We start from the raw sequence: 16,460 nt of genomic DNA on the forward strand, positions 1-16,460 counted from the left end.
TCATTGCACTCATTTAAAAATCTACACAGAAACTCCAAAATAAAGCCATAACCCTGAACAAGCCCATGGATTGGAAGATAGCAAGGGTAACACCACTATTCAAGAAAGTTTAGTTTAGTTTAGTTTAGAGATACAGCACTGAAACAGGCCCTTCGGCCCACCGAATCTGTGCCGACCATCAACCACCCATTTATATTAATCCTACTCTAATACCATATTCCTACCACATCCCCACCTGTCCCTATATTTCCCTACCACCTACCTATACTAGGGGTAATTGCAAATGGCCAATTTACCTATCAACCTGCAAGTCTTTGGCATGTGGGAGGAAACCGCAGCACCCGGAGGAAACCCACGCAGACACAGGGAGAACTTGCAAACTCCACACAGGCAGTACCCAGAATTGAACCCGGGTCGCTGGAGCTGTGAGGCTGCGGTGCTAAAAGGAAAAGAGAAAACAGGGAACTATATGCCAGTTAGCCCGACATCAGTCACAGGGAAAATGCTAGAATCTATTATCTGGGATGTGACAACGGGGAACTTAGAAAATCATAAATATGACTGGGCAGACAAAACAAATTTATTAAAGGGAAATCAGGTTTGAAAAATCTGTTAGGAGTTTTTTGAGGATGTAATTAATAGAGTGGATAAGGGGGAAATCAACAGTTGTAATGTATTTGGATTTTCAAAGAGCATTTGATACACAAAATTAGGGCTCATGGGATTGGGGGTAATATATTAGCATGAATTGAGGATTGGTATCAGACAGAAAACAGATTGTAGAAATAAAAGTGTCATTTTCAGCTGGTAGACTTTAAATCGGGGGGTACTGCAAGGATCAGTGCTTGGGCCTCAGCTATTTATAATCTATATTAAATGACTTATATGAGGGGACCAAGTATATCTACCCAGGTTCACTGATGATACAAAAGTAGGTGCATAAGTAAACCATGAGGATGATGCAAGGAGGCAGCAAAAGTATTTAGACAGTTTTTGTTTATTATTATTTGTTCATGGGATGTGAAACTATCACGAAAACATTATATGAACTCATCTAGGCTACCTTTGCCCATCTGATTTTTCCAGTCTATATGTAGATTAAAATCCCCTAAGGCCAATATATCCTTTCTAAAGTGGGGTACTGTGCACAGTACTCTAGATGTGGTCTAAACAGGGCTTTGCATAGTGGGAGCAAAATTTCCTCCCTTTTATATTCTAGCTGTCTATTTATTTAGGCTACTATTCCATTAACCTTTTTTGATTTTTTACATCTGACTACATTTTAGTGATAAGAATACATGGACCTCTAAATCTCTTTGGACTGAGATGAGGAGGAATATCTTCACTCAGAGGATGGTGAATCTTTGGAATTCTCCACCCCAGAGGGCTGTGGAGGCTCAGTCATTTAGTATCAAGTCAGAGCTCGATAGATTTCTAGATATTGAAGTTATCAAAGGATATGTGGATTATGCAGGAAATGGCATTGAGGTAATTAGCCACGATCCAGTTGAATGGTGGAGCAGGCTCAAGGGGCTGAATGGCCTACTCCTGCTCCTATTTCCTGTGTCCCTTGCTTTTCACTAGTTGGTGATTGCTAACACCACAACCAACCCAGCTTAACTGGGCTTACTCCTGCATATTTGTTGAACAATGGCCTCCTACTGCGGCACTCAGGCGCAGGTGCAGAAACGACAGATGAAGCATGCTAACACATTGCACTTCATTTCAGCAAGAGGCACCCAAGACAGTCAGTCATCACAAATGTCCAGGGGCACTTTAAGCACCACTTTAATTCAAATATTTGACACGGAGGACACATGATGCCCCAGCAAAATATTGAAAAAACACCAAGTTGGAAGTTGTTGAAGTAACGATCGGCCTCCAGTTTTACTATATGGGGATATACAACTGAAGTCAGTCAAGGGGAAGTGTCTTATAAACAGAGTAACAGTGTGATAACACTGCACCTTAGAAGGCAAAGGTATCTTTAAAGTGATCATCATCAGCAACCTGGATTCCCATGGTCTAAATGGAGAACAATGAATGAGGGCTGATGGTATTGGAATATATTTGTCTCAAATAATTCGTACCCAGGGAACCTCGACCACTTAGAAGGCCAAGGGCAGCTGATACATGGGAACATCACCACTTGTAAGTTTCCCTCCATGCCACACACCATCCTGGAACTCCTTTCCTAACAGCACTGTTGGTGTACCTACACCCCAAGGGCTGCAGCGATTCAAGAAGGCAGCTCACCACCATATTCTCAAGGGCAATTAGGGATGGGCAATAAACGCTGGTCTCGCCAGCAATGCCCACATACCTCGAACGAATAAAAAAAGTACTCCATGTTGACAAGAAAAGTAATGTGAGCCATTGCCAGCCCAACCAGAACCAGCTCAGCCACAGAAAACCCACCAGCGACTGCCTTCCCACTGCCAGGTCCCGTAAGTGGACTCAGATTATGGGTACAGCACTAAGATTCCGGGCTGAAAGCTCTGGCCGTGAGAGTTAGCACTGAGCCCGGCCGGTGACCCATTCTGCCCGGGAGGAAGGGAGGACTCTGCTGCTTGCTGCCGACCTGCCCGGGACCCTGCACGGAAGCCACGCGGTGGCGGATGCACACAATCGGTTAGTAAAGAAAAAGGTAAAAGACCACTGTCGCCTCCACCGAGCAGAAAGGAGAGGTACTGCGCCACCGGTCCGGACTGCAGCACGACGAGGCAATGCCCAATGGACCAACCCTCCTTCTCCCTGCTGCGGATTTTAAATCCAAACGCTTCGTGGGGCTCAATCCACCATCTTAATGACTGTACGTCACCACCCCAGCCACACATCGCCACAGCAGAGCCCCTCACCTCAGTCACGCCCACTCACCGCCAATCAGACACGTCCCTCACCATCAACCATAGCCGCGCCCCACCCCCCCCCCAACCAGCCGTGGCCACGCCCCCTCACCGCACCTCAGACACGCCACCTCCTGCAATCATAGACGCGCGCCCCGTCTGCACCAGAACACGCTCCTCATAGCCCCGCCCCCTCTCCTCACAGCCACCGCCCCCTTTCTGTGAATAAAAGCAGTGACACATAAAATAACCCCATAGACTATTTTTAAATTGAGTTCATTTTCTGGAGTCAAGTAAATTGTTGTCTCTCATTCTCAATAACTGACATGTAATCAATGAAATAAAAACAAGAAATGCTGGAACCACTCAGCAGGTCTGGCAGCATCTGTGAAAAGAGAAGCAGAGTTAACGTCACTGACCCGAAACGTTAACTCTGCTTCTCTTTTCACAGATGCTGCCAGACCTGCTGAGTGGTTCCAGCATTTCTTGTTTTTATTTCAGATTTCCAGCATCCGCAGTATTTTGCTTTTATTTTAGTGTAATCAATGATAGTTGACAGATCGGAACCAACACCAATAGCAAAAATATTCCTTACTTTCGAAGAGTTCCATCCCGTGCGCTAGGAAATGCATAAGACAACATGTCCATCTCAGCCTGCTCCTGCCCCACTGAACTTATTTCTTCCTATCTAGACTCTATCTTTTCTCCGCTGGTCCAGTCTCTTCCCACCTACATCCGTGACTCTTCTGACGCCCTACGTCATTTTGACAATTTCCAGTTTCCTGGTCCCAACTGCCTCCTCCTCACTATGGACGTCCAATCGCTCTACACCTCCATCCCCCACCAGGATGGTTTGAGGGCTCTCCGCTTCTTCCTGGAACAGAGGCCCAACCAGTCCCCATCCACCACCACCCTCCTCCGCCTGGCTGAACTTGTTCTCACATTGAACAACTTCTCCTTCAACTCCATGCACTTCCTTCAAGTAAAAGGTGTCGCTATGGGTACCCGCATGGGTCCTAGTTATGCCTGTCTTTTTGTGGGATATGTCGAGCATTCTTTGTTCCAGTCCTACTCAGGCCCCCTCCCCCAACTCTTTTTCCGGTACATTGATGACTGTATCGGTGCCGTTTCCTGCTCCCGCCCCGAACTAGAAAACTTTATCAACTTTGCTTCCAATTTCCACCCTTCTCTCACCTTTACATGGTCCATCTCTGACACTTCCCTTCCCTTCCTCGACTTCTCTGTCTCCATCTCTGGGGATAGGTTGTCTACCAATATCCATTATAAGCCCACTGACTCCCACAGCTACCTCGACTACACTTCTTCACACCCTACCTCCTCTAAGGACTCCATTCCATTCTCCCAGTTTCTCCGTCTCCGACGCATCTGCTCTGATGATGCTACCTTCCATGACGGTGCTTCTGATATGACCTTTTTCCTCAACCGAGGATTTCCCCCCACTGTGGTTGACAGGGCCCTCAACCGTGTCCGACCCATTCCCCGCACCTCTACCCTCACCCCTTCCCCTCCCTCCCAGAACCGTGACAGGGTTCCCCTTGTCCTCACTTTTCATCCCACCAGCCTCCATATCCAAAGGATCATCCTCCGCCATTTTCGCCACCTCCAGCGTGATGCCACTACCAGTCGCATCTTCCCCTCCCTTCCCCTGTCAGCATTCCGAAGGGATCGTTCCCTCCGCGACACCCCGGTCCACTCCTCCATTACCCCCACCACCTCGTTCCCGTCCCAGGGCACCTTCCCCTGCAATCGCAGGTGGTGTAATACCTGCCCATTTACCTCTTCTCTCCTCACTATCCCAGGCCCCAAACACTCCTTTCAGGTGAAGCAGCGATTTACTTGTACTTCTTTCAATGTAGTATACTGTATTCGCTGCTCACAGTGTGGTCTCCTCTACATTGGGGAGACCAAGCACAGACTGGGTGACCGCTTTGCGGAACATCTCCGCTCAGTCCACAAGCAGGACCCTGAGCTTCCAGTTGCTTGCCATTTCAACACTCCCCCCTGCTCTCATGCTCACATCTCTGTCCTGGGATTGCTGCAGTGTTCCAGTGAACATCAACGCAAGCTCGAGGAACAGCATCTCATCTACCAATTAGGCACACTACAGCCTGCCGGACTGAACATTGAGTTCAATAATTTCAGAGCATGACAGCCCCCCATTTTACTTTCATTTTTAGTTATTTTTTCTTTCTTTTTTTTACATTCCTTTTTACATTTTTTACAATCTTTTTTTGCATTTATTTCATTTCATCTTAGTTTGTTCAGTTTGCTTACCCACTGTTTTTTTCAGGTTGTTTTTCTTCAGGTTTGCACTTGCTGCTGTTCAATATTCAGTGTATTCACACCTAATCTGTACTAATGCTTTGTCTTTCAACACACCATTGACATATTGTTTGCCTTTTCTCCGTGACCTTTTGGTCAGCTATGTGGCCTGGTCCAATCTGCACCTTCTCCTTTGTTATCTCTTGCCCCACCCCCACCTCACTTGTTTATAATCTGTGACTTTTCTAATATTTGTCAGTTCCGAAGAAGGGTCACTGACCCGAAACGTTAACTCTGCTTCTCTTTCCACAGATGCTGCCAGACCTGCTGAGTGATTCCAGCATTTCTTGTTTTTGTTTCAGATTTCCAGCATCCGCAGTATTTTGCTTTTATTATTATGTCCATCTCATGTTGCAATCAAAATGATAAATCCATCATAAAGATGGGGTTTCTAGAGAAAGCACTATTTGAGGGCATGTTAGAACTGCCTCTTCCATTTCTACACAAACTGTGCACAAAATAGGGTTCCTCAACTGTGAAGCCAAATGGGCTACTGGAAATGCTCAACTCCATATCAAATGCACCAATAATATTTTTCAACTCCATGGGAAAATTCAGGGTTTCATATCATAGCTCAAACACACAAAAAGGTTCCTCAATTTCACACCCAATAAAACAATAAGAATCCTCAATTCTACCGACCATACCCATTGAGGATTCCCCAACTCCACAGAAAAATACCCCAGTAAGGTTCTTCAACTCCACAACAAATATACCATAGGATTTCTCAACTCCACATCCAATGCAATATAGGGACTCTTCAATTCCGCAGGCGTTGCAATATAGGGCTCAAGTCCATAGTTAATGCACTGTACTGTTCCTCCATATGTCTCAAGTCTATATCCAATGTAGCAACATGAAGCTGAAACTCCGCTGGACAATGTTCCAATACAGTTTGCCAACTCTACATGAAATTCATGGCAGGGTTCCTGCAGATCACTGCCGAATTTTAAGAGCGTTCTTCAATTCTAGAGTTTGTGAACCAACAGGCCAATGTACGGCTATGGTTCTTCTAACTTTGAACTCACGAACCGCTATAGAATCACAGATTCATAGAATGGTTCCAGCACAGAAGGAGGTCATTTGACCTGTCATATCCATGCTGGCTCTCTGCAAGAGCAACTCACCTCGTTCAATTCCCCCACTTTTCCTTGTAGTCAAGCAAAGTTTTCTCTTCAGATAATTATCAAATTCCCTTTTTCAAACCATGATTTAATCTACCTCCACCACACTCTCAGGCAGTGCATTCCAGATCCAAACCACGCACTGCGTAAAAAAAAGGTATTCCTCATGTCACCATTGCTTCTTTTACTAATCACCTTAAATTGGTGTCCTCTGGTCCTCAATCCTTCTGCCAACGGGAACAGTTTCTCTCTATCTATTCTGTCCAGACCCCTCATCGTTTTGAACAGCTCTATTAAATCTCTTCTTAACCTTTTCCTTTCCAAGGAGAACAACCCCAGCTTCTTCAATCTATCCATGTAACTGAAGTTCATCATTCCTGGAACCATTCTTATGAATCTTTTCTGCACCCTCTCTAATGCCTTCACATTCTTCCTAAATTGTGGTCCAGTTGAGGTCAAACCAGTGTTTTATTCAGGTTTATCATAAAATCTTTGCTTTTCTACTCTATGCCCCTATTTATAAAGCCCAAGACCGTATGCATTATTAACTGCTTTTTCATCCTGCCCTGCCACCTTCAATGATTTGTGCACAGATACCTCCAGATCCCTCTGCTCCTTCACCCCCTTTAGAAATTGTACCCTTTATTTTGTATTGCCTCTCGTTGTTCTTCCTACCAAAATGAATCACGTCACACTTTTCTGCAGTATATTTCATCTGCCACGTGTCCACCCATTCTACCAGCCTGTCTATGTCCTTTTGAAGATGATCACTATCCTCCTCACAGTTCACAATACTTCCATGTTTTGTCATCTGAAAATTTTGAAATTGTGCCCGGTACACCCAAGTCTAGGTCATTAACATATATCAGGAAAAACAGGGAACCCCATTATATACCATCCTCCAGTCCAAAAAAACAACTGTTCACCACTACGCTCTGTTTCCTGTTACTGAGCCAATTTTGTATCCACGCTGCTATGGTCCCTTTTATTTCATGGGCTCTAACATTGCCATCAAGCCCATTACATGGCATTTTATCAAATGCCTTTTGGAAATCCATCAACTGCATTACCCTCATCAACCCTCTCTGTTAACTCATCAAAAAACTCAAGTTAGTTAACCACGATTTTTCTTTAAAAAATCTGTGCTGGCTTTCCTCAACTAATCCATGCTTGTCCAAATGACTACAAATTTTGTCCCGAATTATCATTTCTAAAAGCTTTCCCACCAAGGTTAAACTGACTGGCCTGCAGTTGTTGGGCTTATCCTGACACCCTTTTTTGAACAAGAGTGTTACATTTGCAATTCTTCAGTTCTCTGGCATCACTCCGTATCTAAGGAGGAATGGAAGATTAAGGCCAGTATCTCTGCAATTTCCACCCTTACTTCATTCAGTATCCATGGGTGCATCTCATCTGGTCCTGATGACTTATCAACTTTAAATACAGCAAGCCTATTTAATACCTGCTCTTCATGAACTTTCAGCCCATCCAGTGTTTCAATTACCTCCTCTTTCACTATAACTTGGGCAGTATCTTCTTCCTTGGTAAAGACAGAGGCAAAGTACTCATTTAGTACCTCAGCCATGCCCCTTACCTCCATGCATAAATCCCCTTTTAGGTCCATAATCAGCCCCACATATATACACACAACTGTAGAAGATTTTTGAATTTGCTTTTATGTTAGCTGCCAGTCTCTTCTCATACTCTCTTTGTTGCTCTTTCTTTTTTTGCTTCCCTTCTGAACTTTCTATATTTAGCCTGGCTCTCACTTGTATTATCAACCTGGCATCCATCATATGCACCCTTTTTCTGCTCCATCTTACTCTCTAGCTCTTTCATTCTCCAGGGAACTCTGGATTTCTTTATCCTACCTTTTCCCCTCATAGCTAATGTACCTTGACTATACCCGAACCATCTCCTTTTTAATGACAGCCATTGTTACATTCCACTTTCAAGGCACTGCATTGTTCTTGTTATATCAATGGAATTCCTCAATTCTTACAATCAATAGCATTCTACTCACTTTAATCTAGAGCATATAATTACAGCTATTAATCCAAGATTCCTCCAACCCATTCCTCTGCAAACTGTAGATTATCAGGATTCATCTACCTTCCAATGCAACAGCTGTAACATTCAGAACTGTACCAAACATTCTTTCATTTCAGTCAATACTTCAGTAAGCAGAGTTCTGCCCAGTGTCCTGACCAATATTTACTCTCAATCAACACCACAAAGAGATTTATCTAGTCATTTTCATATTTCTGTTTGTAGAACCCTGCTAAGACCGAATTGGCCACTGTGTTTCCTACATTACATCTCTTCTCTCAATAGGATTCCTTATCACCATAATCGGTGATTCCATGACCTGTGCACTTCTACTTCTTGTCTCAGTGGTTACATTATCCATTCATGTCCAAAGCACTTTGGTAGCTCAGGTTATACCAATATAGTATACCATAACTTACACATCAACTATTTCACTTCTTCAAAGCAGCATTTCTCCATAGGATATCTAGAAGACCCTAAGTCTTATACTAACAACCTGTATTTATATGGAATCTTTAACAAAGTAAAATGCTTTAAAGATACATTACAGGAGAGTTATCATACAATGTTTCACACGGAGCCACATAAAGAGATATCGGGAAAAAGTGATAGGTTTTAAGGAGAATTTTAAAGCAGGCGAGTGAGGTGGAGAAGTGGGGATCTTTAAGGAGGGAATTCCAGAGCTTAGTCCCAAGGCAGCTGGAGGCACGGTAGGGTAATGGAAGTCAGGGATTGACATGAGGCCAGAATTGGAGGAACATAAAGATCTAGGAGGGGTGTAGGACTAGGGGAGGTTACAAAATAAGATGACATGAGGCCATGGGGGGAATTGAACACAAAGATGAGAATTTTAAATTTGAGGCGTTGCAGGACTGGGAGCTAATGTAGGTCAATAAGCATAGGGGTGATGATGAACAGGACTTGGTGCAAGTTAGGATACAGCAGCAGAGCTTTGGATGAGCTCCAGTTTATACTAGGGTGGAAGATAGGAGGCCGGCCAGGAGAGCATTGGAGTCTGGAGGTAACAAATGCATTGACGAGAATTTCAGCAGCAGATAGGCTGAGGCAGGGGTGGAGACAGGTGATATTTTAGAGGTTATATACTGTGGCGGGCAGCACCTGTGGAAGAGTCTGTCACTCTAGTATTGGCCTTTATAGCCACTCCAGGCGCTGCTCCACAAACCACTGACCACCTCCAGGCGCTTACCCATTGTCTCCCGAGACAAGGAGGCCAAAGAAGAAGATATACTGTGGACTTTTAAGATGGTAGATATTATACAAAGATGGCTGCTCTAATCCAAAGTTAATACGCCAATAGAATTCAACTATCTTACTATTCCACATCCTTTATGCCAGCATTGTTCTACTTGCTGCATTTGAAATAAACATTTGCCAGTTAATTCACCAATGCAACTTCTCCACAGCTTTAAATTCAACAGTATTCACCATTTCAGAACTCATCCAAAGCTCTTTGGAGGAACCAGTCTTATGGGTGAACGGAGGGAGTGTTAGGATTAGGATTTTAGAAGCAGCAAGGGGACTCAGATTGGGATGCAGTGAGAGGACAGAGCATGGGGCTGGGAGAAGTAGAGTGTGAGTCTTGCAAATTTAACCCAAGTTTACAATCCTAAATATGCAACAGCTGAAAACAAGTGCTCCAGCTACATTAAACAATGGGAACTGTCATCCATCTGAATATGATTAAGCAGTAGATGGCCTTTTTCTAAAATGCTAGCGAGAAACGTGGGGTTTTAAAAAAAATTCATTTTAAGTAAATCCTACTTAACGTACTAATTAAAATAATGGAGCAGTGGGTGAAGGCATGCTGGAGAGGTTGGAGCAACTCAAGTATCTAACACTTCTCTCAGGATGGAGCAGTACAAAGGTTGGGAAGTAGTCTTGGAGCGACATCTCTTGGAGGATACCTGGAGGTGGGGTAAAATAAGGTTGGAACAGGCAGCAAGAATCTTGTTCTTAAATAATACAAATTAGATGGAAAAATCCAGGGAGGGGTGAAGAAGGAAAATAATAAAAACTGTGTGCAAAGTCCAACATGCCTGCTTTGAGACTTCTGTGAAATTGATTCTCTGCCAGTGATTGGGTCAGCATTAGCCAAATGACTAACAATATCACAGAACAATCAGCAAGGCTCCACTCCTGTGTTTGTGCCTTTTCTAAATTAACAAATAAACCAAAACCAAATTAAAAAGCTTCATTTTCAGATGGTACAACTAATAAAAGAACAAAACCATAAGATGATAGCATCACATCATACAAACAAGGTTTTCAGCAATAAGCAATTTCCTGTCAATTTGGGTCAACTCAGTTGTATGGCAGTTTCCTATTTTTGTTTCATTGTAGTAATGAGGGAGCATTGCACTGTCAGAGGTGATATCTTTCAGATGAGATGTTAAACTAAGGACCCATTTGCTCTCTCAGGTGGACAGAAAAGATCCTGTGGTGTTATCTTGAAAAAGAGCAGGGGTGTCATTGTCTGGTCATTATAACATTGTTGTTTGTGGAAGCTTGCTGTGTGCAAATTGGCTGCCACATTTCCTACATTACAACAGTGGCTATACTTCAAAAGTATTTCATTTGCTATAATGCACTTTGAGATGTCTGAGGTCAGGAAATGCATGCCTTTTTTTCTTTTTAGACAAACGCTTGTAATTGTAATCATTTATAAACAGCAGAGGTCAATCAGACACAACTGTAACTATATGTGCAGAACAATGGGAGGCCTTCAAAGATGTTTAGGTAGAATAGACATATTCTCATGAGGGAGAAATGGAAAAGCACCTAAGCTAAAGATCAAAATGAAAAAGAAAAGAAATAGGAGGAAACTGCCATAATACTGCAGACAAGTAATGTAAATACAAAAAATACAGAGGCAATCTAAATAAGGAAAAGAGAACTAAAGGTCTTCTTGAAAAAAGGAGATCTTCTTGTGGAGGCAGGGCTTATGACTAAGGTACAAAATGAGTACTTCCACCTGTCTTCATTAGAGAAGAGGATTTACCAACTTGGCAGTAAAAGAGGAAGTAGTAGCGATATTGGATAGAATAAAAAAGAGAGGAGAGACCTACAAGGTTGAAAGTACTCAAAGTAGAAAAGTCGCCTGGTCTGGATGGAATGCATCCTAGGTCACAGAGAAATAAGGGTAGAAATTGTAGAATCTCTGGCCATAATCATTCAATCTTCCTTATATATGGAAGTGGTGCCAGAGGACTGGAGAATTGCTAATGTTAAATCCCTGTTCAAAAAAGGGGAGAGGGATGCGCCTGGCAAGTCAGCCTAACTTCAGTGCTGGAGGAACGTTTTGAGTCAATAAGCCAGGATAAAATTAATTAGCATTTGGAATAGTTTGGGCTAATGAATGAAAACCAGTGCATTTTTGCTAAAGGAAAATCATGCTAACTTGAGTTCTATGATGAAGTAAAGGGAAGTGTTGACGAGGTTGTGTGGTTGATGTTGTGTATATAGACCTTCAAAGGGTGTTTGATAAAGTACCACATAACAGACTAGTTAGCAAAATTAAAGCCAATAGGATTAAAGAAACAGTACCACTACTTTCATATGATGGGATAAGCTTATAATGGGATGTCTAGATTGCTGTCCATTCAATGGCCTCCTGAGATGTCGAGTGAGAAATTGATGACAACCTACATGTGGTCTCCCTGTGTAGGGCAGTTCATCGAGAACTTGCCAGCTACTGTCATCAAGACGATGACCAAACACCCAAAAATGGCCTCCCAGTCCAAAAATCATGAAATCATCGAACATGTCAACCAAAAGTACTGTAGCAGTGTGGATACGAAATTGGATAAGAAAACAGAGAGTAGCGCTGAACAGTTGTTTATCAGACTGGAGGGAAGTGTTCATTGGTGTTTCCCAGGGGTTCGGCATTAGGAACACTGTTCTTTTTGATGTACATTAATGGCCTGAACTTGGGTTTACAGGAAATAGTTTCAACATTTGCATATGGCACGAAACTCCGAAATATCGTAAACAATGAGGACAGTAACAGACTTCAGAAGAACACAGACTGGTGAAATGGGCAGCTACATGGCAGATGAAATTTAATGCAGAGAAAATATAATGAGATGATTAGGAAGAATAGGGAGAGGCATTATAAGCTAAATGGTACAATTTTAAAGGGGGTGCAGGAACAGAGACACCTGGGGCTATACATACACAATTGTTTGAAGGTGGCAGAAGAAAAAAATAAAATGGGATCTTTGGCTTTATTAGTAAAGCAATAGTGTACAAAAGCAAGGAGGTTATGCTAAACTTTTATAAATCACTGGTTAGGCTGCAGCTGGAGTACTGTCTTCAATTCTGCGCACCACATTTTGGGAGGGATGTCTAGGCCTTGGAGTGGGTTCAGAAGAGATTTATTGGAATAGTATACAAATGAGGGATTTCAGTTATGTGGAGAGACTAGAGAAGCTGGGATTGTTCTTCTTAGAGTAGACAAGTTTAAGAGAAGATTTGGTAGAAGGGTTCAAAATCATTAATGATCTTGATAGTTTCTCCTTGTTTACTTTATTTCCAGTGGCAGAGGGACGGTAACCAGAGGACACAGGATTAACGCGATTAGCAAGTGAACAAGAAACCACGAAGAAAAAAAAAGTTTCAGCAGCTAGTTATGATCTGGAATTCACTACTGAAAGGGTGATAGAAACAGATTCAATAGGAACTTTCCAAAGGTAATTTGGACAAATATTTGACAGGAAAACATATACATAGGTATGAGGAAAGTGCAGGGGAGTGGGGTTAATTGGGTAGAGCCAGCATCGGCACGATGGGGTGAATAATCTCCTTCTGTGCTGTATCATCCTCCGATTCTATGATTTCAGGCTCCCGGTCCTTCTCTTTATGGATGTGAAAAAATGTAACACCGCGAAGTGTGATTTCTGGTACATGACGAATGTACATGAGAAAAGAGTTTTCTACAGATACATATCCCCAAAAGTCAAGTCAAAGGCGAGTAATACCAATATAACGTACATTGCATAGGTTTCGTTCTGTTCATTTGGACCGGTGTCCGTTTCAGACTACAAAGTCTAATTATCGTTAAGTATAACATCAGGTCAATTCGCTGAAACCTGCAGTTTAGCATTTCAAGACTTTTACAATTGTTGCCATCTACACGTGATTATACATTTTCTAAATAGATATAAAATGGATAAGAAGTTAAGATACAAAGCTAATTAAACGGGTTACTGCAACCTACCATCTCAACCAGAAAACCACAATTACAGTTTCAATTTCTATACTGTTCTGAGCGAGAGAAATCAGTCGGATACATCTTAGCGCGGATGTCACTTACGAAGTACTAGTCACAACCTTCTTGAATGCCGTTAGAAAGAACCAGTATATTAATGTAAAGGCATATAAAGCTGGAATTTATCAATAATTGAAAATTAATTGACTTTCTCTGTGCCCAGAAACCGGCCTGATTCCCTGGGTTGTCACAGGGAATGGGGGTTACGTTTTCAGCTCTGAGTCATTCCATCTCACTGGGAAGGGGGTTGCAATGTTTATAAAGAGATATGATGACTGAGGCTTGTCTGGTGGTGATCGGGGTGGTAAGGAGCGTGCGCTATCTACACATGGATTAAAGCTTATGATTGGGACTATTTGCACAAAGAGTGAACAGTAGACAGGAAAGTGGAGTTGAGTCCACAAACAGATCAGCCATGTTTTTATAGAATGGTGGAGCAGGATCCAGGGCCGAATAGCCTACTCCTGTTCCTAGTTCGCATTCAGATAAACAACTTGTAAAATCTGAAATAAAAACAAGAAATGCTAAAAATACTCAGCCGGTCTGGCAACATCTGTGGAGAGAGAAGCGGAGTTAACGTTTCAGGTCAGTGACCCTTCTTCAGAACTGATCAGATTTTATTATTGTAAAATCTTACTTGTGTGTGTTATTTGAACCGGCGCGCTCCAATTAACACGTTTTTTTAAAAAAACCTGAAGAAGTCTGATATTATAATCTAACGGTTTAAATTTGAGTCTGACTTTAACTGAAGAGTAAAGCCCACGAGTGAAATTGATAGGAGCAACTCGATTTAAACGCCACACACAAATAGAAACCAACATTAAAATAAGCCAAACAAATGAAGACAGCGTCAGAACGAAAAAAGAAACGGTAGAAGCATCAGGAAAGAAATAAAAGAAATTTGAAGAAATAAATAATGCAACCGCCAACAAAGAGCACGAAGGGTTAAGTCTAGTTTTTCTTCCCTAAAAAAACAAGCCATGTGTCCACGTCAGGAGCTAACATCACCCAGTGTCTATCAGGATATTAGATGCAACAGGAACTGCTTGTTGCATCACACCAGTTATTTCTAAACGCACTGCTGGATTATTGTGGGATTCTCAGTTTTTTTTTTAAAGAATTCTTTCAGGAGATGTGGGTATCGCTGGCAAGGCCAGCATTTATTGCCCTTCCCTAATTGCCCTCAACAACTGAGTGGCTTGCTCAGCCACTTCAGGGGGTAGTTAAGAGTCAACCACATTGCTGTGGGTCTGGAGTCACTGTAGGCCCGATTTTACAGTTTCATGGCGCTTTCAATTTCAGATTTTCATTCATTGAATTTATTAATTAATTGAATTTAAATTCCACCAGCTGCCTTGTGGGATTTGAACCAGTCCCCAGGGCATTAGCCTTGGCCTCTAGATGACTAGTGACATTACCACTACGCCACTGTTTCCCTCCCATTAGCTCATCTTCTCAAGAAATGCGCTGTTTACCAGGTTTATTCCCGATTCCGGCTTCAAATTTGCCCGCAAATATTGTTTGTGATATGTTCACTTAGGTGGCACCAACCAAGCGAGCTTCGACCTCAACCATCCAACCACCCTTTGATGTTTGTGACTCCATTGACCTGACTCAACATTCTCCGATTTAAAGACTCCAATCCCTCCAAGTCAGTTTGCCCATGTGACAGTTATTTTAACGTGCAAAAGTTCCAAGTTGCATTCCATTTCCCGATGCTTCCAACATGTCCAATTAGCCTGCTCGCCGACAGGTCAAGAGACAACTAACCATTATTACGTTCTAACCTTTAGACTGCATCTTGTAAATTCAGCATTTAGGTTAATCCATGGTTTGGAATTTAGCTAGTAAGCAACTTTAGTTTCCCAATATAATTAACAGTAATTAACCAAGAGTCCAATCCGTTCATTACAGAGGAAGTCGCAACAAAACTCCGGATCTGGTGGCCAGTTTACCATCTGTAAGTATGCGGGTATTCCCAACATCTCAATACAGACGGGGAGAAGCAGAAGAAAGATCAGCATATACCCAACATATCGACTGTACATTTAAATTATCCAATCATGTGAAGTTGTACAACTAACCAGTTGTTTCATAAAAACATTGTTTCATAAAAATGCATCCTGTCTGGATATGCGTAAAAATCAGAAATAGATGATGAAGGCGATCACTGGCTCCTCAATCCTCTATTGGAGATCCAATAGGAAAAAATTCGGACTGGAGAAAAATGTAAAAAATGTACGAGGCCTGAAACTTTCTCCGCACCCGTTCATCCATGGTAATTTGACAGTCACACCTCCATGGTTGTGTATTACCTTCATAGTTATTCGTTTATATTGGATTATATATTATACCCAGGCTTTGAGATTACACGAGATTGTAAACTGATATGCCGCACAGATAAAGAATCATCCGATTATTTCTGGGCATCGTTTTTCTTTTGGGTTTTATGCTTGGTTTACATATCGGCTTAAAACTCACTTCAGTCGGCTGGTCTGTAGGAAAAGGGGCACGGTGAGAGGTTCCTGTGTCCAGTAGGATTTCACTTCCACGGATGGGGAGATGTTTGGTGTCACCATCGCCCTAGTTACATATAATAGGCCATGTATCCAAATACTGCTGAGTGTCAGATATGGATACCTTGTGCTTATTGCCAGCTTCCCTAAAGACCATACAACACTGGGCAACTACTTAAGACCTAAAGACCATGACGTCCATATTCAGCTAACTCGGCATGGACACTGCTGCGTTCGGAAGATGTATAAATTTTAAGTCGATGGGCCGCATCAGTGATCAAAGGTCTCCACGGCA

The 16,460-nt window shown here is 42.5% G+C and overlaps 1 protein-coding gene across 7 annotated transcripts in view; it reads right to left on the reverse strand.

Moving 5' to 3' along the window:
* The window catches only part of lrif1 (ligand dependent nuclear receptor interacting factor 1), a 45,885-nt gene that overhangs the window by 22,999 nt on the left and 6,426 nt on the right, over positions 1-16,460 (reverse strand). Inside the window, exon 1 of one of the 7 annotated variants that reach the window (XM_068056954.1) lies at positions 2,964-3,029. The exons of 1 other annotated variant lie outside the window; for it this stretch is intronic. Coding sequence is in view for 2 of the 6 variants with exons in the window: in XM_068056948.1 (XP_067913049.1) it covers positions 2,091-2,179 (89 nt within the window). In the remaining 4 variants the exon portion in view is untranslated. 5 more of the 7 variants (XM_068056950.1, XM_068056953.1, XM_068056951.1 and 2 more) reach the window with 5 other exon arrangements.

Source organism: Heterodontus francisci, chromosome 25 (assembly GCF_036365525.1).
Source record: "Heterodontus francisci isolate sHetFra1 chromosome 25, sHetFra1.hap1, whole genome shotgun sequence".
Taxonomy (NCBI): domain Eukaryota; kingdom Metazoa; phylum Chordata; class Chondrichthyes; order Heterodontiformes; family Heterodontidae; genus Heterodontus; species Heterodontus francisci.